This window comes from Ictidomys tridecemlineatus, chromosome 13, assembly GCF_052094955.1.
Source record: "Ictidomys tridecemlineatus isolate mIctTri1 chromosome 13, mIctTri1.hap1, whole genome shotgun sequence".
NCBI classification, from domain to species: domain Eukaryota; kingdom Metazoa; phylum Chordata; class Mammalia; order Rodentia; family Sciuridae; genus Ictidomys; species Ictidomys tridecemlineatus.
In genome coordinates, this window is record NC_135489.1 from 89,875,510 (window position 1) to 89,899,844 (window position 24,335).

Below are 24,335 nucleotides of genomic sequence, written 5' to 3' on the forward strand. Positions count from 1 at the left end.
TACTAGCTCACATCTCAAGTGACCTCAGGGATGTAACCTTCCTGTTTTTGCTTTTACCTAACCAATACTATCAGGGCAGAAGACTACTGAGGAATAACTAAAAAAATCTGGAAAAGTAAACAATGTTTTGAATCAATTTTCATTTAAATATCAATTGCTAGTTATGGAAATCTGAGAAGAAACCCATAATATTCATATTTGAAGCAGAGCTGTCCTAAGACAATGCACACAAAGCAACATAGTCTATTTAATAAAAATATTTAATGCTGCCAAAAAGTATAAAAATACAGTAGGAATGGCAGTACAATACAAAGTAGTCTCTCCTAATTTATTTCTTTTACATCTTTCTACATTTCATACACGCATTAAAAACATGTAGCAATACATCAGATTAAAGGGTCTGCCAAGTCTTCTGCTGGTGGGTGCTCTTCATTCCCTGGGTGTAAAGTTTACTTTGTAAACAGACAACCGTGAGGCCGTCTACAGGCTTAGCAAGCCTCACTTAGTTTCCGGAGTGGGCTTCAGGTCTTGCTTTGCACATCAATGGTTCAAAATTTATAGCTGCAGAATATTCTCAAGTCATGAATATTTAGGTGTCTGTCAATCTTGGCCTAAAACATAAAATAAGAAGTCATCTATTCAATTCATATTTACCAAACACACAGACGTACATAGATACACACAAACACAACAGGACTAACGATGAACTAAAAGTAGGGCACCGAAAACCATTCCAACGTGTCACAGTCAACCACACCAGATGCTTCGCTATCATCTTGGTAAAACTGCAGTGCTTGATTTTCATGTACAATCAGTGGTGTGAGACAGACGCAGGTAAAGCACCATGACTCATCTTCTTCTTCAAGAATTACTAACTTCAAATTTTTCAGGTCATCCAGTTTTACACAAGAAATGACCTCTTTGTAAGATACTGACAGACAGACAGATTTAAAAAAAAAAAAGTAGCCACAGGAATTTAGCAAGACTACATGGTATGTGCTGACTTACCAACACTTTGGAATTCAATGCCAAAGTCTAATCCAATTTGGACCTCCACTGTGTAAGACTGCTAAAAATACTATTGATACAATGTTTGGACATAAAGTTGCCATGTGTCTTTAAATCACCCATGTTAGCAGCTGCATTTTGTCCTAAGGGACAACACTAAGGATCATAGCTACATGACTGAAGTGAGAGGAAACTGAGGTTACCATCAACATGAAAGAAGACAGACATAAAATAATTGTCAGGCTTACTGTACCTTAATGCCAAGGGGTGAAAATGAGTTTAAACAAGCAATGGAAGGAACGGCTATGGTCAAGGGCAGCAGGATTTTTGAAGTTCCTGCACAATTATTTGCAAATGGACAACTTTTGGAGAGGTTCACAGTATTGCCATTCTCCCCAGCTCCTCTTTTCCACAGAGCCCCAAACCTAAACATGTCAGTCCTGTGGCTCCGCATGGGCAGGCAGGAAACACAAGCCAGGCCCACACCAGTTAGCCAGAATGTCTACTCAAAAGCCCCGAGTTCTGGGGACCAGACTTCTTCCAGCTCCCAGCCCCCTCTGCAGAATAGCACTCCTGCATGGGGCACTGATGGAGCCGTCTTTTCATCGGGACTTCCCACCAACATGAACATCAAGTCATCAAGAAATCATTCTTAGTAGAATCTGAGTCACAAAAACTATGGGTGCTCGTTATAGGGCTGAACCAAGGGGGCTGACGGAAGGCAGAGCACCCTTTACAATTCTGATGCAAAATGTGCACCTTCCATGCACTCGGAAGACTGCTCAGAAAGGAACTTAATTCAATAACAGTGAATGAAAGAAGGGTTTGATTTAGAGAATATTCCGATGTTCCAAGAATACTTCTGATTTTCAGTGGTAGTACAAATTATTTCACAACTTTCTCCCTCCACTTAAAAAAAAAAAAATCAGAGGAATATTTTGGCTTTTAACAGCTAAGAGTCTTTCATTTTTCCATTTAAATATTTGGTCCAAATACTCCACATAAACACAGTCGTGACTTAACAGGAAAGGCCTGGAGGCGTGGAGTCACCGGGCCTCCTCGGTTGGAGACTGCACCTCAGTTCTATCAGGTACTGGCTGTGCAGTCTGGGGCAAGTTACTTACATTTTGATTCAATTTTCTTACCCAAAACCAGAGGTAATGCCATCTAGTTAGATGAAGGGTCATGGAGTTTAAATCCAGATTGCACATTTAAACTGGTTGGCAAAACTGTAGATGGTGAATGGCCACAATTCCAGATTAGTTAAAGACATATTTACCAAGGATGAATTTTTTTTTTTTTTTTTGATACTGGGGACTGAACTCAGGGGTACTCGATCACTGAGCCACATCCCCAGTGATTTTTGTATTTTACTTAGAGACAGGGTCTCACTGAGTTGTTAGTGCCCATCATTGCTGAGGCTGGCTTTGAACTCGAAATCCTCCTGTCTCAGCCTCCCAAGCTGCTGGGATTACAGGTGTGTGCCACAGTGCCCATCTGAATGATTTCTTATAACAACCTAAAAGATGGGATTTTTAAAAATTTAATTATTATTTCTAAATATTTTTCAAACAAGATGAAATCACTGACAAGGGTAACTATTTTAAAGGACTATTTATACGTAAGACTGAAAAGACAAATAGGCTTCATTTTCAGAAATTCTGGGATGTTTGCTTGGACCAATTTTTGCTATTTTATTTAATGCGGTGAAAGGTAAAATAGGTTCTGACAAGCTGAGTGGTGTGGGTTGCACTGAGTCTTCTCTGCAGAAGTAGCCTTGGCTGGCGTGGGCAACTCGAGGTGTAGGGCAGGACCTTTTGTCCTGAGCCAGCACTGACAAGCTGAGGTATCAGGAGCCAAACTGCTCCAGGAGTCATTTCTGCCATTAGATATTCACACCAAGAGTCTACTGCCTTGAGTCCCAGCTGATCACAACCTCTCAGGTGAGCCAGGGCTGCCTTAAAGGCCACTTACCCAAGTTCCTCTCCTGAATATGCCAGACATAGTGTTTATTAGTTATTTAAAGCATCATGGTCTGAAAAGTCTATGTCAAGTCAGAGCAGCAACGAAAAATAACTTGATGGCTCTTAAAGAGTCTATACAGGAAAAACCACCACCACCACCACCACCACCACCACCACCACCACCACCACCACCACCTCTAACACCTCATGTAATTCTCGCCGAAGGCCAAAACAAGCTAAGCAGCACACCAGCCAGGGTCAGAGCTGACTCTGCAGGCAACATCCTCACTCAACACTGTAATCCCCATATTCCATTTTTAACCAGAAAACCAGAAAGGGCTCAAAGACAGAACTTCTCATTTTCCCAGTGGACTGCCCAGAATCAGGGTTCTCTGCATGTTTTCACTGCCAGCTCCCAGACTCTCAGACCACGCAGAAGCTTCCACATCAGCCCCTGCTGACACTGGCAAGGGCTCTGGGCCAGGAGCACAGCACGGGAGGAAAGGATCGGCACTGACAGTGGGTGTTTCCAGAGCGTAGGAGCCAAAGGAGACGGCCTTTTGTTTCTGTGGAGAGTGCAGACAGGAAAGCACCGTGCAGAGCAGCCTGCTGCTCTCCTGGGGCAACGTGAAGGTGCCAGACAGTCAGAAAACTCCTGCTGCAGGGGAGAGAGAACCACACTCATACCACTTTCTTGGATCTGGATGAACAATGAAATGGCAATGTTAGGATAGGCAGCAGAATAGAGCCCGCATGAGCGTGCTGTTCGTGCACTTCCTGGGCAGAGCAGGAAGGAGGAGGGCCCACCCCCCGCCCCCACACCAGGGACGGCTGGGACTGCGAGTGCCAACGCTGCTGGGAGGCTCGGGCACCACCGTCCCATGAACACCACTTGGAGAATTGGTACAAGGACAAATAGAATCCAAGCCAAATAACGGAACTGGAGGGAAGGATGAATGAACAGGTCAGCTACAGAGTAACCATCCAGACAGTGAGAAGGCCTTTATTTTACTTCATGAGATGATAACATTTGCCTCTATCACCTACATAAGTCACAGCCAAATAAGAGCTTCTTAAAAGTGAGAAAGCCTTTATTAGCTGCTGTGTATGAATGAGAGTGCAGAGCAGACATTTCTACTGACACCTGGTTCCAGAGTGTGGAAAGAGGCACCCAGTCCAGTCAATGAAGGATGACCTCAGCCATCCTTCCTTCCCTACCAAGATGCCACAGACTTGGGGGGGGGCTACACCCAGTTACATACTCCTCACTCACTCAGAACCCCCGTGGGAACCTGCTAGAAGAAAATATAAACCAGTGTTTAGCAAGGGCTTGAAATCTTGCCTGAACACAGACAGAATGAATTACATACTGAATGGTACTCAGATTAAAACATTTAAAATTATTTTTAAAGATATGTATCTGAAAGTAAAAATCAAAGCAGATTAGATTTTTTGAATCTGTACAATAATAAGGCAGGCAAATTTGGAAATGCAAGCACTCATTAAAAGGTCAGTAAAAGTATTTTTAATACCATCAGGTTCTGATCTCTATATCAAATCCAGTTAGTAACAGTTTTCTGAGCATTTTATGGTTCAGCTTGGAGACAGCATCTCTCTAAGTCATTCCAACTTCAGATCCTCCTGTCCCTGCCTCCCAAGCTGCCGGGGTGATGGGCACCCCATGAAGTACATGTCCAGCTGGGCAGACACGTTAAGAAATGAGTTGCAGTCTCTAAGAATGATCTGATTCTAAAATATACCAGAGAGAGACTTTTCAATGATAGCACCGCAAAAGAAATGAAGAGATGTCAAGTCTCAGGCTTCTTGGGACCTAACACCACCACTACCGACTCCCAGCACTGTGTGAGCACCATCCCTGAAAGGCACAGTGCCGGGCACACAGAGGGACCGTGCATGCCATCAACTGAGCTCTACGTGTTTCAGAGTTACCATCAATTCCAGCTCATGCAAGTCGAAGGGACAGGTACATGTGCACCCAAGGCAACTCACTTGCCACCCTTCCTCTGGCAGCTGCTAGGCAGAGCTCTTTAATAGAAAATGACTAACAGTTTCTTGACATTCTTTCACTTTTATTGTTTATCTCTTGGCAGAAATATTAAAACACTGAGAAATGGACCCAAAAGATAAAGGACTTGGCAAATACATATCATCTCTGTTAAACATGAGAAATGGCTTCACTTTGTGCTGAAGCTCTGTATGCACTTTTATTACTTCAAACTGCAAAAAGTGGGCATTGTGTTTATCTTATATATAAATTAAACATGGAGAATGTTTAAGGAACAATGTAACACAACACGTGGCTACACCTGGAAAGGAGTGTGTAACTAGCCAGCACCTCCATGAAGCAAAGTCTGTACCAGTTCAGAGTAGACGTGGAGGTGAACTAAGTGCTCTTTCCTGAGAATAAGAGACCTTTTTTTGTGTTTGTTTTTTTGTTTTTGATACTGGGGATTGAACCCAGGAGCACTTAAGCACTGAGCCACATCCTTAGCCCTTTATTGTATTTTATTTAGAGACAGGGTCTCACTGAGTTGCTTAGGACCTCAATAAGTTGCTGAGGCTGGCTTTGAACTTGCAATCCTCCTGCCTCAGCCTCCCGAGCTGCTGGGATTACAGGCATGTATCACTGTGCTCGGCTATAAGTGACTTAAAATCTGTTGAAGTCACAAATATTCTGGAGACCTATGCATACACAAAATCCTTTTTAAGATGCAGAACCCATCAGGAACTGCTTTCTTCTGGTGCTAATGGAGAGGGCAGAAGCCACATCTTTGTCCATGTTTGACTTGTACAGCTCATTTAACAAAGGGCTGGGGGTAATGACCATGGCACTGCCACCTACTGCCATATATTTTAGTAATTAGCATTTGGCACACACAAAATATATCAGCACAGGTAAAACCACACCCCTGTTTAAAGACTCCACCATCCACCTCACCCTCAGGGATCTGCTGGGAGGGAAGAGAGCCTGGCCCTGAAGTTCACAAAGTGTTCACTACATTGAATTTGATTTTAAAACACACTGTACCATCTACCATCCAGAAGGACAAAAAGCAGACATAACGCTAGGCTGAAATGCTGAATCCACGAAGCACGTTCATCCTGAGTAAGGCTGAGTACAGCCTTATCAGTATTTCTTTCCTATAAGGAGTCTTTACCTTGTTGTTAAAATCAAGGAAACAAACTAACTGGAAATGGAATGATGCCTGCCCATGCTGTGCTTGCAGAGCAATGGACTGTACTTTAGCAAAGATAAAACAATGCAAATTAGAAAGAAGGATTTTAAACCAAAAACCACCTAAAGCATTAGTGTCTTGATGCCTAAACACAGGTTTAGTTCAGACAGACAGACAGAGATGTCCCTTTTACCTCCTTTCTACTTCAGGGTCAAGGACCAGTGATACTGAGTCAGGACATGGGCACAAGTTACATCAATCTTACTTAATATGTAGTACCACCTATGTCCTGCACAGTCAGCACACTCAGTAAGGCTACGCAAGTCAATCCCAAACATTACCTACACCCATGGTTTTCAAACTGCCTTTACATGATAACTGTCCCCCTTGAAATGATTAAGCCTTGTGCCAAAACCTTACATGGTACATTAAAGATAAAGCAGAGATGCTGAGGCTGACAGTCAATCTCTTGGTGACCCTCTTGAAAATCCAATGAGCAGAGTTTGGAAACCACTCAAATAATATGTACTATCTATGCTGCCTGGCAATTAATTTATAAACTATTTAGAGTTTAAGTTAAGCAAGTCAAACACTGATTGGTGTATTGGAACCTGAAGAAAACTAGCACTTGGGTGAGTAATAAAGTCTAAAATATTCACTAAGAAGTTAAAGGACAAGGGAAGGTTTGTACATCATCTCACTATTTGCTGTAGTGGAAAGAACGTGAAAAAATTTTGCTTCAAAACTTTAGTCTGTGAACTGAAATCACAGATCACCAGTGTCGTTGCTTTTAGTTTCTAAATCATGATTTACCCCAATTATAAATTAGGGTAATTACACTGAGTTTTTGTGGAAAATATACAGTGTTAGTCATGGGCTTTGCAGAGACCAATTTCTGTACACAGTCTTGGCAGCTATTACCTAAGTGTCCCAGCAAGGATTTCAAAGATATTTTGCAGAAAAATTTTGTTTTTCTTTTTCTTTTTAAAATAGAGAAAACAGTAAAATATAAATGAAATGCAAATATGTAGTAGAAACTGCTTATCCTGATTTGTAACTACTCATATCAAACTTCTCTTTAGGAAAAGGGAAAATGTATCCAGTACAATTGAAGCAACATACAATTTATTATTATTATTTTTAATGGTAACAGATTTTCAAATTGAGTTTTTAAAAAGTACATTTAACTACAAAAGTAAGATTAAATAGGTACTTATAAAATATATTTACCCTGAAATGGTTAAGAATATAAAGTGTTGATGCCCATGTCAATAATACATTATACATTACACACATTAAAGGTCATTTTCTTTCCATTAATAATGTAATAAAACCACAATATTTATTGCTTGTATCAAGTGCAGGTTAAAATCCAGATAGCCTTCAAATTCAAATCCTTGTGATAAAGGATTTCTCAATGTTGGTTGGGTGAAATTATGTGTCACACTTGTGAATACAGGTGCAGAAGGTATCGATTTTTAACACGCACGAACGTCTTTATTTTAGACAGCCGCTTACAGTTTAGGTTTCAGAGGCACCTGCAGTGAAGAGTCCTGAGATGCTGGGCTGGGGTTAAGTCTCACTGATCTGGCTGATGTCTATTCTACTGCACCGTTTTTGGGGTAGGAGGCGTTTGCTGCTAAAAGACAGACCCTTGTGATTAATGCAGCAACGTCAGTACTAGTGCAGAAGCTTGCTGGGCAAAACTGTTTATTTATAGGACATTTTGCTGAAAAAACAGAGTCCAGCCAACCAAAGCGCCAACCAAAATGACTGACACAAACCCCATCTTAGTGAGCACAGGCTGCCAACATAACCACCTTTTTCTTTTTCGTTCAGTCTCATTCAGCCTCTGTTTCATCTGCTGCACCTTCTGAGCAGTGGTGGCTTTTCTGTCCTCTCGAATACGTCTCCGTAGAATACTGTGGATTAGAAATAATAATGATAAAAAGAAGGTACGCATAGCAGAACAAGATCACTCTGGTATAAAGGATCCGGACACTGACAAGACCACACACAGCCACATGTTCTTCAAGTCCTTCAATCACTGCAATAAACAAGGGGAAGCCCCAGTATTCCAAATGGTCCAGAGATGTGCTCTGATAACTCAGCAATTGCTTCTGGTACAGTTTTATATTAATGTATACTTTTAACAGGACCTGAAAATAAGCAAGGCTCTTTTTCAAACTGTGAACTGGTGCCCATCAGTTTTCATTCCCTCCTTTTTTTTTGGCAGGGAGGGTGGGGGAGGTTCTGGGGCGTTGAACTCAGGGGCACTCGACCACTGAGCCACATCCCCAGTCTTATTTTGTATCTGACTTAAAGACGGGGTCTCACTGAGTTGTTAGTGCCTCCCCGTTGCTCAGGCTGGCTTTGAACTTGTGATCTTCCTGTCTCAGCCTCCCGGTAGCTAGGATTACAGGTGTAGCTTCTACGTACAACTCCTTCTTTCTTTGCCAGCCAGTCTGCAGATGCAGGAATGGAAAACAAAGAGGTGCTCCGGCACCTGGTCCTCTGTACTATCATTTGATGTTTCAAGGCCCTTGATCAGTGCCATCTGTTAAAAATTTCCATGGATACTCTACTGTGATAGGACCTACTTTTCTTTTTATTTATTTTTGGTACTGGGGGTTAAGCTCAGGGGCCTGAGCCACAACCCCAGCCCTATTCTGTATTTTATTTAGAGACAGGGTTTCACTGAGTTGTTAGTGCCTTGCCATTGCTAAGGGTGGCTTTGAACTCGCTATCCTCCTGCCTCAGCCTCCCCAGTCACTGGGATTACAGTGTGCCACCACGCCCAGCAAGTGGGCCTACTTTTAAATTTATCCTTACACTTTTCTAGCTCCTGTTTTCCTATTCAGTACTGGACAGCATAAGCTCCCTGACTCCCAAGATACTCAGACTCAGCACTACATAAAGAATGGCCAATGGCAAAACATCATTTACTACTTCTTCCCTTTAAAAATCTCTCACAAAACTCATCTGCTCTTTTTGCTTATTGTCTGTGATATGGCAAAAGCCTAACCAGTTTCCCAGTAATTTTTCTAAAGTAGTTTTGAGCATGCAGCTTAATTTTTAAAAAGTGAGTTCCTCTTCAAGTAGACTTCAATGTCTACTACATGAAGACACAACTTTTCTTCCTGGCCAAAATGTTTAATCTGAATCAAATCATGAGAAACAATGAGAAATATAGACTGTGGAACATTTAAAAAGACAATTGGTCAAGTGAGGGGGAAAAAGAAATGGAGAACAGTTCCAAATTAAAGGAGAAACTTTAAAAACCACATCAATCAAATATAATCAAAAGCATGACCCTTGATTAGATCCTGAATTACTTTTTAGAATAGTTCTAGAAATTGGGATAATCATAAAAATGTTCTAAAATTATGTTATGGACTTAGCCACAAAACTCTGTAAATATATTAACATCCACTGAATTCTATACTTTAAATAACAGGAATGGAGGGAAGGGAGGAGGATGGGAATGGGAAAGACAATGGAATGAATGGGACAGCACTCTCCTATACATGACCAGTGTAACTCCACATCATGTACAACCACAAGAATAGAAGTTATACTCCATGCATATATGATATGTCAAAATACAATCTACTGTCATGTACATCTCTAAAAAAGAATAAATAAAGAGAAAAAGAAACCCAAAACACATGTTACGTTTCTCTGATATGCTGGAACCTGCAGATGTTGCTGACCGACGTGTCCAGGCAGAATCAGCACAAACAGCCTTCAGCTCTGCACTACTTTTCATGCCCAAACACCGCCCCCACCATCCTGTTCTTCAGATTTGTTTCCCACAAAGACAGAATCTTCCCTTTTATCTTGGTCCTCTAATTTCTATTCTATTCTTCAAGTCTTCCTCTTCTCATCCCCTGAAACCCTTGTGTATTTATGGTATTTAATTTATAGTAAATAACTGACAATTTGCTAATAATTTGCTAATTTAGGTACTTGCTTCTCATATTAGTAACTGAGGACTATATTTTGCTTACCTTTAATTCCTATAGTTCTTCTGCACATCTTTTTCATTTCACTTATTAAGTAAACAGGCCCCCCTGGCTGTCTGAATTCCATCCGAATATTTACTTGCAAAAATTATTACTGAATATACTCTCTGAATTGAAAACTCGTAGACAAATGCACATACTGCTAGTAAAAATATTCAAGTTGTGTTCAAATGCAGGAAATACATTTATAAAAGATGTAATGAATCCATTAAGTGATATGATTATATAATTAGTGCTTTACATCTGATATGAGTTTAAAAGGGCTGCCCAGAGGAGACCACGTGGAAAGCCTTGCAGTTGCACACAGTGGACTTCTGCCAACACATGCCCTGGCAGGCACATTCCACACTACGCACACTCTCAGGAGAGGGTCCAAATGACTGAACTTTTCAAATACCCCAATTATTTATTCTCATTTGCAGAACACTGACTTTCAAATTTAAGACTGCGAGACATAGTAAGAAGCATCTTACTATCACAATGAAGTAACCACACATTTGTGTCTATATGTTATTATCATTACATATTATATTATTATAATATATATTATTACTATATCACTAGTATATTAATGATAATAATATTAACATATAATTAAATTATAATATTATAACTATAGGTGTGTATATTTATATTCAATACATACATATGCGCCCACAGCCCCCTTTAAAAGCACATTTTGTAACAGCTCTGTAATTCTGGAGTGATTTTGCTAATCTCTGTGCCATGAGACTCAGACATGGGAAGGTTAACTCACTGGATAGGGACTATGGCTGGCCTGTGTCTTTAAAACCAAGACAATACTCCAAAATTACAAAGGATCCCAACCCAGTCACCAAGCTCATTTTTCCTAATTCTGCACATAGTACTTAATCAAGGGGTGGGTGGTGGCAACAAATATGCTTGTGACAATCTTATTATGAAAAAATTATTGAAAAAGATAACAGCAACTTAAAACAATATTACTTTGTGGTTTGGTGGATGCTGCTCAGTGGCAGAGTGTTTGCCTGACAAGGGAGGCACCCCAAGAACCTACACATGCGTACACGCACACCATACACTTCCTCATTTAAAAGTACTAAATTTAAGGTGGAAAAAAATATACTTGTACTAATAACTTCATGCTTTCACTAGTCATCTTTAAACTACTAAAACCATAATAAGGAATAATATATCATAATTAATGATTCAAAAATAAACTATTCAAGTCTAAAAACCCATGACTATATAGTGAAATGTTAGTTTTTATAAATTTTAAGGCATGTAATCTTCTTTTCTGTTGCTGAGGATTGAGCCTAGGGCCATGCACATGCTAGGAAGAATGTTCTACCACTAAGCTATACCCCCAGGCCCATATTAGGAAAAGAGAAAAGTGAAGCTATAATGTGTAGTTGGCCTTGACTATTTTCATTGGTACATTCCAAAACCCTGATCTAACAAAATTACTGTAACATAAAAATTCTCAAAGTAAAAAGTGTATTTCACAAAAAAAAGAAAAGGAAAAAAAATGTCATTTGGAAACAGAAGAAGAAAAAGAGTTCATTCACTTTGCTAGATGGCTCATAACCTTAGGATACCAGTTTCCTAATGTGGGTGCGAGCCTTGGACATGTAATTTGTTAATGTTAAATGTTCATATTCATTTAAAACTCAGAAAGTTTCAAAGGGCATTTTAATGTAATTTTTGGGAAAAAGACTTATCTTCCTCTAACAATGGAATTTTTTAAAGTATTTTAAGATCTTATTAAAGGCATATTGGGTATTTTTTCTTAAATATTATTTTGGTTGTAAATAGATACAGTATCTTTATTTATTTATATGTGGTGCTGAGGATTGAACCCAGGGCCCCACATGTGTGAGACAGGCACTCACTCTGCCACTGAGCTATAGCCCCAGTCTGTTTTTTGTTTTTTCTTTTGGTACCAAGGATTGAATTCAGGAGCACTCCACTGAGCCATATCCCCAGCCCTATTCTATATTTATTTAGAGACAAAGTCTCACTGAGTTGCTTAATGCCTTGCATTTTGCTGGGGCTGATTCTGAACTCATGATCCTCCTGTTTCAGTCTCCGAAGCTGCTGGGATCACAGGCATGCAACACCACGCCCGCCTTTTTGTATTTTTATTAGAGACAAGGTCTTGCTGAGTTGCTTAGGGTCTTGCTCAGCCTCCAGAGCTGCTGAGATTACAGGTATGCACCACCAAGTGTGGCTAAAGGCATATTGTTAATTGCATTATAACTAATACTAAAAGTGATTGCAAACAGCAGTTATTAATACCATTTATTTTCTGTATCATACTGTTCATTTTCCCACCTAATTATAATTAACTTTTCTACTCAACTAGTGTTGTTTCTTCAACTGGTTTCCAAGTATTGACTTTTTGTAATGGGATTCTGAAAACCCCTTAGGTAACAAACAAATGAGCAATTACCCTCATTTAATAAATAAAGGCTTGCATGACTCTGAGGCCCCTGAGTTAACTGAAACGTACCTGCTGCTGTTTTCCTCTGCTGTGTCCTGCACTTTAGAGGAGAGCCCTGTGCATCGGTCACTGGTTGGTTTCTCTTCTTCTGGACCTAATCTGCTCCCATTGTACTTTCCAATCATTATTTTGTTTGGTGAATGGTCAAAAGCAGGAGATAAGTCTTCTTTAGAAAGTTCTTTCCACCGTTTCTATGTAGGGAAGAGAAATGAAAAACAAATGTGAACACTAAAAATGTAGTTTTCCTTAAATAAAAAGCATCTACAGCCGAGTGCAGTGGTGCACACCTGTGGTCCCAGCAACTGGGGAGGCTGAGGCAGGAGGATCCCAAGTTCTGAAACTCAGCAAGGCCCTAAGCAACTCAGTGAGACCCTGTCTCTAAATAAAATATAAAAAAAGCCAGGGAGATGGCTCAGTGATTAAGCGCCTCTGGGTTCAATCATCAGTAGCAAAAATAAAAAAGAAAAATTTTACAAATTGAAATCAAGTTATGAAAACCCTGTGATGCTGACAGATGGCATTCTACCAAATCACAACTTTACGCTTGTGTTAAGTTTAAAAACTTCAGTCAATAAAAGCATTTAACACTTATTTTTATGTGCATATGAAGTTGAATACAATTATCTTCATAAAACCTTGTGAATTTTATCTACTGGAGACAAACTATACAAGGATCTCACTAAAGTATTAGTTATAGTAAGACAGTTTTAGCTAAAATTCAATATTGCTTGACTCTTCATCATTCCCAATCCACCGATATTCAACAGTGGCATAGTGACCAAGATGACCTGTAAATGTGATCTGATTCCTTCTTGCTTCTTGCCACTGACCAGTCTAGGTGAGAAACAACAACTAGACTTCCAAACAGGTCCTCGTGATGCCAAAGGACTTTAATTTGGTTGTCCTTACCAGCTACAAGGGCTGCTCCAAACAGCTAACCCATAACCCATCACTGGGCTAGTGAAACATCCTCTAGCACACCTGGACATCAGATTTGATGACAAAGAGCTGGATTCAGCCCAAGGCGAAGAGAGATTTCAGTTTCTTCCTTTTTGAAAGACGATGTTCTCACCTACCTTAGGAGAATACTATGGTGATAAATGAGATGGTGGGCGAAGAGCCTAGTATCTTGCCCCACAAAGGTTAAGTTTCCTGCACCCTCTCTGCCCTATTCCTAGGAACAAAGCTGGAGGTGGAAGCACAAGGCATATCTGGCTCCTGGAGTTGAAAGCAGTGGCAGATAGTACAGGCCAAAGAAGGAATGACCTTGGCACTGGGACCATGGTCTCTTGAGCCTGCACGGGCTACAAACACACCACAACCTGTCCACTGCCAACAGCATCAATGGCAGAAGCTAACACTAGTGGGAGCCAACGGTTCTCATTAAGACTGACTTTGACACTGGCCCCAAACAACTGATGTGGACAGGGAAAACCCCCTTTGAGACCCTTTCATAGAAGCATGGAATCTTGAAACTAAACACTATTTACTGCCCAATGAATGTGATAATTTTAACACTGTAATGTACACTTGCCTGGAATTTGTGGAAAATTCATTCCCTGGAGTTACTTCTTTGTAAAACAGCACTATTAAAAGCAACCCTTCTATATTCAGATTTAAAAAAAAAATTCCAGAAAATCTATTCATACACTGGATAAAGTAGTTTCTAATCTATCTTGCTTTTACCACATAACAGATAAATGAGAAAAAAAAAGGCATTCAGCATCTCCACCTTTCCCAGAAACATCTATTCTACTTAGCTGTATGATTCACAGATCTCTTTTTGTCTTGTAATGGTAGATTTTCAGAAACCTTGGAGAATGTGACATTCTATAATCTCCTATGTCTGGAAGACACTGTAAAGCACACCTGTTACAACTGGGTGGAGATGGAGAGTCTGAGTGGACAGAACCACCCTGAGCCCCACTGGACTCAACCATATCCAGAAGAATACTGTGCCCACAGTTAAGAAACCATCAGGCAGTGGCATGGAAGAGTGAGATGCTTTCACTTTAGAGACTGCCGGGTTCCTTCTTCCCTGGTTCCAAATTTTTTTTTTTTTTTTTTTTTTTTTTTTTTTTTTTTTAAGAGAGAGTGAGAGAGAAGAGAGAGAGAGAATTTTTAATATTTATTTTTTAGTTCTCGGCGGACACAACATCTTTGTTGGTATGTGGTGCTGAGGATCGAACCCGGGCCGCACGCATGCCAGGCGAGCGCGCTACCGCTTGAGCCACATCCCCAGCCCCCGGTTCCAAATTTTTGTTACTTGTCCCAATAGCATTTTTTTAATAGTGCCAACGCAGGGGAAAGCTGAGGTGAACAAGATACTCATCAAGCACTTGCTGAACCCACACTGCTCCATGCTTCAACCCCACAGCAACCTTAGGAGACAGGCACTGTCACTGCTTCCTTTTACAGAGGACATGGGGGCAACTGAGCTTGGGTAGCTTGCCCCAGGTGAGGCAGCCAATGAACAGCAGGCTAGAATTTAACTCAGACAGTCTGGGCTGATGATGCCGTCACTCTTCACAATGATGATCCGTGTTCATGAAAAGTTCAACAACTTCAGCCAAGGGATAGCTTTAAGAAATACCCAATAAAAGGTTATGCTGTCTTCAGAATTAATGCTGGTCCATTTTTAAAGTTTCCATTCTTCACAGAGATCTAGTTACAGCAACTTGGACAACACTCAATCATGTCAATAAATGAGACAATATCAAAAAAATCAAGTCTTACAATTTCCCAGAATGTGCAACAAATCCAGACTGTCAATAAGAAAGACAAACAGCAGAGGCAGGGTGAGGGGCATTTAGTGCAGAAGAACACCAACTACGTCACTCTGCCATGTACCCAAGCAGCAAACCCACTTTGTAGTTGCCTTCCTGTGACATCTGAGCCAGCAGGCACCCCCATGTCACCCGCCTCAGCTGGTCACTGCCAATGGGTGACACCAAGGAGCAGCACTTCACACAGGCTCTCACGCTGAAGCCTGCCTCAGCTTCCCTTTCCAATCTGGCACTTGAGCCACACTCCCAGCTCACATGCTGTTGGGGACAGTGCCCCACATGCTGCTCAAACCCCAATCCCAACCATTTCTCAATAAAGAAAGTATCTCCAAGAGCAAAGTGAAGCTATTAAACTTGAAACAACTGTGATTTGTTAAAAAGTTCACGGGTTCATTTAAGCAGTGCCGAATTACTAGCTAGAGATCTTACAACATCTGGCCATCCTGGATGGCCAAACTATACTATTTACTCTGGAGGTTCATGGTCACCGTCACTACTGGGAAACTGCTAATGAGTATGTGGTAATACGAGCAACTACCTTACATGTTTATCTGACCATGTGACAGGAGGCAACCAGAAACTACATGCATCTAGGTAGGTCAAGGTCACTGGAAGAGTTTTATAAATGAATACATGCTATATAATTATACATGGATTTGATTTAAGGTACAATCACTCTAGATGGGTAATGGTAACACCTCTCCTTTGTGCCCACACGTCCTAAATCACTGCACATACATTCACATATGCAGACACCATCACAAAAAAACTATCATGAAACTATATCCATTAATGAAAGTACCACTCACACCATATAAATCTAAAGTAAGGGGAAAAAACAAAAGACTGAAGGAGATGACAGATGCCCACTTTAGGAAAAAGGACTAGAGACAAAATTTCATGGGTCAAGTACTTTTGAACAAAAAGGTTCTCTAAAAAAAGAAACTAAAATCATATGACATGTTCAATTAAAAACAAAATGGGAAGAGACTGAAAGACAAAAATATAAATAAAGAATAAAGACAACAAATAGAAAACAGTAACAAACACAACAGATACCAGATATTATTCCAACTTTATCAGTAATTACTGAATAATAAAGGTCTAAATATACCAGTTAAAAGACAAAGTTTCTCAGAGTTAATAAAAACAAGACTCAACTATATTCAATGTATCAGAAACCTAATTAAAACCTGTCTTAAAAATTAAGACATACATAGCTGGGCACAGAGATGCATGCCTGTAATCCCAGTGGCTCAGGAGGTTGAGGTAGGAGGATCTCAAGTTCAAAGCCAGCCTCAGCAACTTAGTGAGGCTTTAAGCTACTTACTGAGACGCTGTCTCAAAATGAAAAGGATGTGGCTCAGTGGTTAAGCATCCCTGGGTTCAACCCCTGGTACCAAAAAAAAAAAAAAAAAAAAAAAAAAAGACACACATAGATTAAAATGTAACATGCTAACACTCATCAAAGGAAAGGAGAAACCATAATGATTTCAGACAAAAAGAGGGCCAAATGACAAAGGGGTCAATTCTCTAAGACATAAAAGTGTTTAACGTTTAACGTATGTGCACATAACAGTAGAGCATCAAGTTCAAAATTCTATCAGAAATGGGCAGATTCAGAAGGAAGAAAATTAGTAAGCAGACAGCCCAACACAAAACCATCAGCGATCATGTATCTGGCACCTAGGGAACACTTCATCCAACAAAAGTCACATGGAACATCCACCAAGACATGCCACCAACTGGCCATAAATGCACCTTCACAAAGAGATATCATACAATGTCTACTTTCAGACCACAGTGGAATTAAACTAAAAGCCAGATAAATCTCCAAAAGTAGAGATAAAACAACATACTTCTAAAACAAACATACAACATTGAAAATTGTAGGATGCAGCAAAAGCAGCGCTCAGAAGAAGATTTTTAGAAAAGAAGATCTAAAAGCATTATCTAAGTTTCTACCTTAGGAAATTAGGAAAAGAACAAATTGAAATCAAAGTAAGCAGAAGGAAAAAAAAGTGAGAGTAGAAATCAATGAAATGGAAAACAGGAAACTCAAGGGGGTGGGGTGGGGATAAAACATAAAGAAAATCAAAAGCTCATTCTTTGAAAAGATCAATGAGGGACTGAAGTTGTAGCTCAGTGGTAGAGCGCTTGTCTAGCACGTGCTAGGTCTTGGGTTTGATCCCCAGCACTGCATAAAAATAAATAAAATAAAGGCATTGTGTCCAACTACAACTAAAAAAATAAATATTAAAAAAAAAGAAAAGATCAATGAAATAAATGAACCTCTAACCTGGCTGAGAAAAAAGAGAGAAGACACAAATGACCAATATCAGAAATAAAACACTGGACATCACTGCAGATCCCAGGGATGACAGAAGGATAATATAGGAATATTACAACTCTATGCTCCTGAATTTCATAACCTAGACAAAAATGATCATTTTTTTTAGAAAGATACTATTTGCTAAAACTCACACAAGTAACAGACAATCTGAATAGGCTTGTATTTGTTTTTAAAAATTTAATCAATAGTTAATAACCTTCGAAACAGAAAGTAGCAGTTCAATGAATTCTACCAAACATTTAAGAAAGACATGCCTGCCAATTCTCTACAATCTCTATCTATCAGATGCAGGGGGGGCCCAGCATCACCCTGATACCAAAACCAAAGACACCACTAGAAACATGGTTCCTATGTGATACATAGGCTCAAGGAGTGTCCCCCAGATGGTACCATATCTCAGCTGGACAGAAGCTAGTTTTTTCTTCCCAAATAATCAGACACAAAGAGGAGATAGATGTAGAAAAGGTTTGTTTTTCTTTCTCCCTCCCATAAACTGGTATCACATCCTTCTGTGCCATACAAGATACTTTTGGGGGTTATAGCTAGTTGTATATGGTTTGGGTTCTCATTTTTAACAAAGTAACCTGAGTATAATGTGTATTAAAGTTTTATGAATCAGGATTTCAAAGAATTTTCCTTCTCTTAGATTTCTATTCTAAACTAACATTCAAGCACAACACTCTCCAATGAAATACAATATGTGCCACATACATATTTAAAATTTTAGCAGCCACATTGAAAAGACAAATTTAAATAATGTTTTAACTCAGAATATTATCATTTGAACATGAAATCAATATTTCTAAAATTATTGAGATTATTTACACTTTTGTTGTTTTATTTTACATTTTAAGCACATCTTGATTCAAACTAGCCAGATTTCCAATATTTAATAGCACATGTGGTCTGTGGCTGTCCTATCAAATGGTGGAGTCCTAAGAGGAGAAAGCCAAGAGAAAATCATCTTCAGAGCGAGTGCATCATAGAACAGTGCATGGTATTATAAAAAAATATTAATTTAAGAAAAACACATTACATAAACACACATTCCAGGAAGGACATACACGCTATGATCTGAACTTTTGTGTCCTCCAAAACACACAACATCCAACCTCTCACTGTGGTGGTATTAAGCGATGGGACACTTAGGGGGGGTCATTGGGTCATGAGAACTCCTCTCTCATTAATGGGATCAGTGCCCTTAAAAGACATCTGAGAAAACCTATGTGCCTGTTCCACCAGTGCGGACACAAAGCCCTCTCCAGACACCATCTATGGGGAACAAGCCCTCTCCAGACACCAAGTCTGCTAGTGCTTGCATCCTGGACTTGCTGGCCTCAAGAACAACACGGAATAAGTTTCTTTTGTTTACTAAGGTATTTCGTCATTGCAGCAACTGACTGGGACACCGTATGTGCCCAAATGTCTACAAACTTGGGGTGAGTGAGTTAATGAGGACTTAACTTTGTATGTAATTCAGTTTCACATTCTTTGAATTCTTTTACAGCCAATGTGTAGTATCCCTAGAGCCTGCTAAGACCACTTCTGAACAAACTTCTCCTTGAATGGGTAACAAGACTTTGCCAATTCTGAACTCCTAAAAGATCCAGAGGCATTTTCAATGTCCTATCTGGAACAAGGGCAGAGAATACTTGAAAACTGAGTTTAGTGACTACATATCAGATAAATATGTCCGAAACCCATAAATATGTAGTGAAAAAGATCCTCAGGGTAAATATATATATTCCAAAACTAAACAAACAAAACTTCAAAGAAAAAAAAATCTGAAAAGTGTAGAATGAAGGATACTACCCAAAGGACAGCTCACTTTCCCTGCAGTCACTTGTCCAATTACAACCAGGAAACCCACAAGGAAGGCATCAGCAAGCCACAAAGGTGTGGGAAAAGCTTGATCTAACTTTCCTTTTCAAATTCCATATTTAAGCTGATTAAAGTTTACTAAGAAAGAATATGAAACTTTCCTAAACTTCAACATTGAAGTTAATTTTACTTTATCTAAATTACCGTCTACAGCCAAAGCAATTCCAACAAACCCCATGTTCCCAAAGCCTGGTTTCTGAAGCAGGATCAATTATTTGGGTTAATTTCCTGCATATTGAGTATTCTTGCTCTAACCTAATGTTTCTTCATTAAATTTTTTCTTTAATGCCTTTGTTTTATTTTTTAAATATTTATTTCTTAATTTTAGGTGGACACAATATCTTCATTTTTTTTTTTTTAATGTGATGCTGACGATCGAACCCAATGCCCCACGCATGCCAGGCAAGTGCGCTACTACTTGAGCCACATCCCCAGCCCTCTTTAATGCTTTTTAATGACCTAAAAAATAAAAAAGAAAATTCTAAATAAAATTTCAGAAATATTACTGATGCATGTGCCTTATCAAGAAGAATCCACTACTCTGTATAAGTACTGTGCACCAATAACAAATTACTAATATTTGACTTGAAATGTTAGAATGAATCTAACATAACTTTCCCACGTTCTCATATGAATACATGCCCAATGTAACTCCACATGTACAATCAGAAAAATTGGAAGTTATATTCCATATACGTATATCCAAGTACATCCTACTGTCATGCATAACTAAAAAAATAAAAAGTTTTAAAACGCTACTAATAAATGAATAGTTTAAGAATATTTTAATGTCTTTGAAACCTACACAATACTCAATTCCTTTCATTTAGTCCTTTAGGACACTGATGGTTTGATTTAAGAAGCTTATTTCTGAATTGGCTATTAATTATAGAAACTAAAGACCTACAAGCATATTCACATATGAGAAATATGATGAAATGAATCTAGTCACTTTTGTATCTACTGACTTAAGGCACAGACTGTGTATCCTTCATCCAGAATGCTTGGGACTAGAAATTCTGTTTCAGAATTCAGTTTTGGAACTGGGGAGCATTTTGATGAGCTTTCCTGGTTGAGCATCCCTCATGTGCAAATATGAAATGCTCTAAATCCAAAACTTTTGAGAGGAAGGGAAATGCCCAAAAGTTTCAGATTTTAGATGTTTGGATGTCAATACCATCCTGTATCTACTTATGTTACTAGCAAGACAGGAAACAGGTGTCTTTTGTTACTCTGTTTCCTATTTTACATTGTGCCTCAATACATAACATGGATTGTATTGAATCTACCTTTTGTAAATGTGCAATAAAAATATATTCATGGATAAAACATAACATAGATTGTATTGAATTTACCTTTTGTAAATGTGCAATAAAAATATATTCATGGATAATAATGCCACTAACCAAAAAAATGTAATATTGTATTAGTACTTCACTGTGTCTTCAATAGGCACTCAAGCTGTTCACCATCATAAAGTTAAGTATGCACAGGTGAAATATTCTACATTTCCACAACAAGTTTTTTTCTTTTTCTTTCTTTTTTTTTTTAAAGAGAGAGGTAGAGAGAGAGAGAGAGAGAGAGAATTTTTTAATATTTATTTTCTAGTTTTCGGTGGACACAACAACTTTGTTTGTATGTGGTGCTGAGGATCGAACCCAGGCCGCACGCATGCCAGGTGAGCGTGCTCCGCTTGAGCCACATCCCCAGCCCCCACAACAAGTTTTTAATGGGGCAAACATACTTAAGGTTTTTGGTTTATTTCAATGACTAAATGCTTAAATCCTCCTTACGTGAAATAAGCTCAATTTCTTTAATGAAATCTTGTTTCCCACTAGGGTTTTTTAGGAACACAGAGGACTTAACCTAAAGCTGAATATCCATGAGGAAGTGAGCTTCAATTTTATAATTTTAAGGCAGCCAGTTGGATTTACCCCATTAACTGCAACATATTTTTTAGAAGGGACATGGTAAGGGCTTAGTTGGAATGGTTATTGGATAGCAACTATATTTATTTTTATTTTTTTAGCAACTATATTTAACAAACGGATATTATTCTTTCCCAAGAAAAGTTTACCTGTATATTTGAATCTCCCTTTATATACTTTGCTCCTTCTATTATGGCCATGTAAGAGAATCTGAGTTGATCTGGTGTCTGAATAAGTCCCATTCGATATTTTCTCATATTCAGTAACACTTGTTTAATGTTAATATCATCTCCTTTTTCCATCTGCAAGAAAGGTAAAAGTAAGTCAAGCCTTCTTTTGTTACCTTACAGGAAACAGAAGCAACACAAGGTCATTGTTCAGACTTGTGCTATGCATTTGCTCCTAGTCATAGTTTGGAGGTGAGGTGTCCTCCCAAAGCTCCTAATGATTCAGGATTGTTCAGAGGTGAAATGAGCTGTAGCCTAATCAGTCCATTTTCATTTAAACGGAGTAACCTGGTGGTAACTGTAGGCAGGTGGGGCACGAAAGGTGGATCACTGGGGGAGTATCTTGCAAGGGTACATCTTTTTCCCTATGGTCCCTTTCCCCTTGCCAGCCCCGCCCCCAGCTTTCCTGGCTACCATGAGCTGTGCAGCTTTCCTTTGCCTTGTCCTTCTCATAGTGCTCTGCAGTCACTTGTCCAATTACAACCAGGAAACCCACAAGGAAGGCTCCAAATATACTTTTCCTCTTCCAAGCTGTCCTTGTTAAGTGTTTTGTTCACAGTGATGATTTTGTGTGCCGAGCACATTTCTCCTTTAGAACAAGGTTAATTTAACACTCTCCCAATCCACCCCATCCCTCACAATTCACTTGTTCAAACAGTAGCTGCTAACTTTTGATTCTTCAGCTGATTGACAACTGATTTCAAAACAATCATTCTAATTTCATTTTGGTCAGTAATCAGTCAAAGGACTTAACATATACCACAGACTGGAAAGCTATTAGAGTCAGAATATTTTTTTAATTATTATTTTTTTGTAGTTGTAGATGGACAGAATGCCTTTAATTTATTTGTTTATTTTTATGTGGTGCTGAGGATCAAACCCAGTGCCTCACACATGCTAGACAAGTGCTCTGCCACTGAGTTACAGCCCCAGCCTCAGTTAGAGTCAGAATATTTAAGCCAACAAGTAAATAAGAACTTGTGATGACACCTAACTTACTTTGGATAATAGTGACTGGCTATATAGTAAAGCCTAAATCAGTTTAGCATATGAAATTTAAAACAGAGCAACTGATAACTGAAAAGGAGGTGTAACAGTTTAGCACTTTAATTTTAAAGAATAATAATTCTTTTTTGTATGTGTGGTAGGGATTTAACCCAGGGACATTCTAACTCTAATCTACATCCTCAGCCCTGTTAAATTTTGAGACAAGGTCTTGCTAAATTGCCCAGGCTGGCCTTGAACTTGCGACCATCCTCCTGTCTCAGCCTCCCTGATGTTACAGGGGTGTGCCAAGGCACCTAGCTTAAGGAAGGACTTAGGATCAGTTGTGGTATTATTTATTTACAAAAGTCCCAGTGGCAGCAGGCCTTTGTGCCATTGCCCTTCTGCCTTCTTCATATCTAGACTACAGAGGCCACCTAAAAATGGTGGAAAGTTCAGAGAAAGCCTCAGTCCACAACCACACTGCAGAGCCACCATACCATCTGTAAACTACTGATTTAGTTTTAGAAAGACCTCCAAATTGAAAAAAAAAAAAAAAAGGTTGCTGTCATTAACAGCAACCAAAATGTTTATATATGGCGAGCTTCACTGTAATGTAACAATCCAATTTTTGATGAATATAATAATCCGATAGGTTAAAACTGAACTGTAATTTCTAGCTTTCATCAGATGCAAGATTCAAAATGCTCCACCAAGAATGTTATCACATTGATCAAGATCCCCATTAAAGTATGCATGTTTACCAGGAGTACATCGTGTGAATTCATGTGAGCACCTACTTATGCTAGCAGTCATATTAGAAAGCCTGAGAACGCTAAGACCAGAGCAATGAAGCATAGCTACACTTTATAGAGAAAGCTAAGAGACTAATAAATAAAGTAAAGTGAGGCAACACAGGGCCGTAAACCCTAAGAACACCAGTCTACTAAATTGCTCACATTGTTGATAATACTAAAACAAGCTCAGGAAAGTATAAATTACACTAGGGGGAATATTGAAAGAGATGACACTGAAATCAAAGCAGAAGGTACTATACTGATGGGTTTGATTGTGTAATAAGAGGAGGGACAAATGACGGCAATAGGAAAGGGAATCAAGGGAAACCAGAGGCCCCCTACAACCAAAACAAAGAAAAAAACGAAGGTTCTACAAAGTCAGAAAAGGACCTGAATCCTGGTGATGGCTGGGAAGGGTGGGTGGAGACTTACAGCTCTGGGTGTATACAAAAGAATTCAGGGAAGGAAAGATAGCACCAGGTAACACTTGTTGAGTCCTCACAGCGGCCCTGTAAGTACTGTCACTAGCCCCAGTGAAGGAAAAACAGACAAAGAGCTTGTCCGAGCAGGGAGAAATTCAATACCAAGGTGAATTTTACTGGAAAGGGGGCCTGTTACTTCTGCAGTGTGAAACTACCAGAGAAAAGCTGCTTCTTGCGAGCTCTGGTGTCACCTTGACTCAAGTCCACAGGCATTAAGGAGG

General features: G+C 39.4%; 1 protein-coding gene across 9 annotated transcripts in view; it reads right to left on the minus strand.

Moving 5' to 3' along the window:
- Nucleotides 1–242: 242 nt before the first annotated feature.
- The window catches only part of Ptpn2 (protein tyrosine phosphatase non-receptor type 2), an 82,958-nt gene continuing 58,865 nt past the window's right edge, over nt 243–24,335 (minus strand). For 6 of the 9 annotated variants that reach the window (XM_078030478.1, XM_078030480.1, XM_040270725.2 and 3 more), the window contains 3 exons: nt 21,774–21,926; nt 12,686–12,867; nt 7,641–8,091 (listed from right to left, as the gene is read on the minus strand). In XM_078030478.1, the coding sequence (XP_077886604.1) occupies nt 7,884–8,091; nt 12,686–12,867; nt 21,774–21,926 (543 nt within the window). In that variant the 3' untranslated portion in view covers nt 7,641–7,883. Of the gene's footprint in view, nt 612–7,640; nt 8,092–12,685; nt 12,868–21,773; nt 21,927–24,335 lie in introns of those variants that run through there. The other 3 variants (XM_078030479.1, XM_005334876.3, XM_078030477.1) reach the window with 2 other exon arrangements.